Genomic DNA, 3813 nt, shown 5'->3' with positions numbered 1-3813 from the left:
TATACCTGTTAGCAGCTGTTCAATTGTTGCTGTGCCCGTCTTCCTCCCCTCCGTCTTTGGACGACGCTTACTGCTCAAAGTGGTGATATGGTTTTTCCTCCCGTTTCTCGTACACTTTTTGGGGTATTTCTTTAGTTAATCTGGTTCAACCGGGAAATAATTGGGAATTAAATTTCCAATAATCTTTGAATTTAATGTTTTGGTTTCTGTTTTTTAGTTTCAGATTAATAGAACAGTGATCACTTAAAGAACCATTAGAAATTGATGTCTCGGTAACATATTGAGAGATTGAGTTCGATACCAACTAGTGATGGGAAGACCGACTCTTTTTACTGATTCGAATCTTTGACTCTCGAACAGTAAAATGAACGAGTCGTGAACGAATCTTGAACTAATCATTTCATTCGTTTTACAGCAGGTGGCGCTTTAGCCCTATTGTGGGCGTTGTAAAGAAGGCTGCGGTTCACCGACACTAAATACTGAAGGCGACTTGGTTTGCTTCCGCTGACAAAGTCTACAAAGTACACAAAATGCCATAAGTAATTAAAACCATGTGAAAAGCTAAGAAATAAAAACACACCACAATGTGAAGATGAATGAGAGCAAAAAAGACCCGAGCTCTTTCACGTGACAAATGAAACGAATCTGCGAGAACGAGGCGAAAGATTAGTTCACAGAGAATGATCCGTTTAGAGCAGGGGTGTCAAACTCAAATACACCGGGGGCCAAAATTCAAAATTCAAAATCTGAACAAAGTCACGGGCCAACATAAACATTGTAATATGAACTCAAACAAGTTTTGCTTTAACATTGAATATGGAACAAGCAACACATATTACCACACAATATTTAACTTAACTTCTAATTTTAATATCAAAATAAACTTTTTCCACAGGCTAATAATTTTAAAAATAAATTAACAATAATAAATCAATCAACCATTCAGAACCATGCCTTGGAATAACAATTAAAGTGCTTAAAGGAAACTTATAATTAACTTCACTTTTAATTTTTGCTCAGTTTGCTACACTTATCTAACCTGATGTGCCCGACACCTGGCACCTCTTCTTGGATGCAAGTTTATCAATGTCGGGGCACAGGCTCTGAGCTGAGGAAATCCTCAGTATCGAGCAAAGGTGTTCATCCGTCAGGCGTCTCCTGTGAGATGTTTTGGTCATCTTCATTGTGGAAAAAAGTTGCTCACATATATAAGTGCTGCCGAACATATATAAAAATACATATATATAAATACATATACAAATATATAAAAATACATATATATATAAATACATATATATATAAAAATACATATATATGAATACATATACATATATATAAAAACATATATAAAAATACATATACATATATATAATTACATATACATATGTATAAATACATATACTGTACATATATATAAAAATACATATATATAAATACATATACATATGTATAAAAATACATATACATATATGTTGGAAGAATTGCATTTATTATCGTTGCTTCATGCTGTACTGTCGCTTTAACAAACCACTTGCTTCCCATATTTACTCCAGTGTATTACTGTCGCTTTAACAAATTGCTTACTTCCCATCTTTTCCTTGTCACACCCCCATTCATACCCATTTACATATCCAGCTTCCTACCCCATATACTCACACTAAATCAAATGTTATGTTATCTGATACTTTTGTAAACTAAATAAAAGAGCAGGGGAAGGGTGCAGCAACTCGGAGTTGATGAGGAAGCTGCCAGAAGAGCAAGCTGCATTCTCCCCTGGCAAGAAAAAGATCCAGACGTCTTTGTGTTGTTACTTTGTCGTCACATATGTTAGCATAAACCTAACAGTCTTCCCATCACTACTGCCCACGGATGTGCATCCTGAATGCCACGTCAGGGGTACTGCGTCATGGTCATAGTATGACTGACAGGTTTGGTGACCAATCGTATGGCGACATAGAATAAGGTGGTAGCACACTATAGGTTAATACTGGGGGACCGAGAGTTTTACTTGACCGGCGTTCTCAGCCACACCGGGGAGTAGTCTATAGTATTAGTCGAATAGTTGTCATGTGTGGTAAGTCTCAACATAAAGCCATTTATATAATTCCACAGAACGGCATCTTCCTCTTCACAGTAGATATAGCACAAAAAGCAGGTAGAGCACGTCTGAAACGCTGGTAGCATTTTCAGTTGAGAGTGAGGGCAGAAGTCTGGTGAAATTTAGCCGGGTGGCTAACTGGACTTAGCGAATATTGCATGGGCTGATGTTACTGATGCTGCTGTGTCATTTTTAGATATCAGTATTTCGGCCGTTGATCTTTTTTACCGTAATATTTTCTAAATGATGAGTAATGGAAGGTTTCCTTTTGCAAATGAGGTGAAATCTCGTCTCTACCAAATAAGTATAGACAGCGTGGTATGAGCTGATTTTACGGCAATTGCGTGTCTCTACGAAATCTGCGACGCTGGTTTATTTAAATCATGTTTTTCACTGGTCGTCAAATGAGGTGACACATCGTCAGCAAGTCTACCAGATACCCACCTTCCTGAAATAGTGACATTGTTGTGCTAGCTATTATTCTGTCATTTTGGTTCTCCGATTTTCAAGTAAAATTGCTCTAGCACAACATTTGAATAGGATATATGAAAGAATATTGAGCTGAGTAACTTAAAACGAGTCCGAAGCTTTACAAGATACACCTACTACTTTGCTAATGGTTGTAATAAATCATGAATTAAAAACTTACATTTAAAGTTGGATGGTTTTAAACCTTTCTGTGACAGAATAGATCAATTAAGTTTTGAATCCTATCCTTACTTCCTTATTCCAAAACAAGATTTCCCTTCTCCATACATTAATGGCATGATACCATAAAAACCTACTTATGTGCTTAAAAACAAAAATGATCTGTGTTTTGTTGTTTTTTCTGCACTGGTAAAATTTAATAATACATCATCTAAGAACAGATATACAGCACTAGTCTAATCTGACCTGTGGGATGAGTATGTTCATCTGATTCATTGACATTGTAACATAATTTTTGATTAGCTTAGCATAGATCAAATGGCTTCCAAAACCAGGGGAGTTTTCTCCCTTGTTATATGAAAATACAGGCTGGTGGTCTGCCTGCTGGGCATTGCTGCTTGACGCACCTCCACCAGTGCCTTTGTGCTGCTGTGCTCATCTGACCACCTCCCTGGGCCCCACTAGTGCCTGAGTGACACTAGTGGTGCCTCAAGGGTGATTTCCTTGGTATGATCACGGGGTGGGGATTAGGGCTGTGGCAGGGGAATTATTAGGGGTCATCCTTATACTTACCTTCAGGGTATGGGAAGGGGCTGAGGTAAGGGATGGGGTGGCTTACTGGACTATGGCTTTTCCTGATTAGTTGGTTGTTTTTATAAATTAACTATCTTACTGTAAGACATCTTCAGTAGTGGACCTTGGGGTCATCGAGTGTTTTGGCCATTATCACTAGACACTCTCCCCCTAGGAAGGCAGCGCTGGGGTTGATCATGTCCCAGGGTGTGTCTTGTTAATTAATTACTATTAGGTTTGTAACTAGGTTCCTAACTTGATTGTAGCTAGATTCCTAACTTAGATTGATGGCCTTTTTTGCGCTAGTTACAGTTTATTATTTAGTTATGCCTATTGTGTTTACTATTGTGGGTAACTTTACGTTAAAGTGAATGGGTCATGCTTTGTTTGGCCCCCAACTCACCTCTTTCCTCCTGAGCCACAGCCAAAAGCTGCTCTTCTCTGCCTCTTCTGCCAGTTCCCTCATGGCTTTCCTGCGCCCTGCTCCTGTGCAT

General features: G+C 38.4%; 1 protein-coding gene across 2 annotated transcripts in view; it reads left to right on the top strand.

Moving 5' to 3' along the window:
* The first annotated feature begins 2032 nt into the window (after positions 1-2032).
* Positions 2033-3813, top strand: part of LOC103397188 (glutamine--fructose-6-phosphate aminotransferase [isomerizing] 1-like) — a 561006-nt gene continuing 559225 nt past the window's right edge. Inside the window, exon 1 of one of the 2 annotated variants that reach the window (XM_025052784.1) lies at positions 2033-2074. In XM_025052784.1, the coding sequence (XP_024908552.1) occupies positions 2068-2074 (7 nt within the window). In that variant the 5' untranslated portion in view covers positions 2033-2067. The remainder of the gene's footprint in view (positions 2075-3813) is intronic. The other variant, XM_025052785.1, reaches the window with a different exon arrangement.

This window comes from Cynoglossus semilaevis, chromosome W, assembly GCF_000523025.1.
Source record: "Cynoglossus semilaevis isolate Cse_v1.0 chromosome W, Cse_v1.0, whole genome shotgun sequence".
NCBI lineage: Eukaryota > Metazoa > Chordata > Actinopteri > Pleuronectiformes > Cynoglossidae > Cynoglossus > Cynoglossus semilaevis.
Note: the sequence above shows the minus strand (reverse complement) of the source record. Positions and strands in the feature narration are given on the sequence as shown.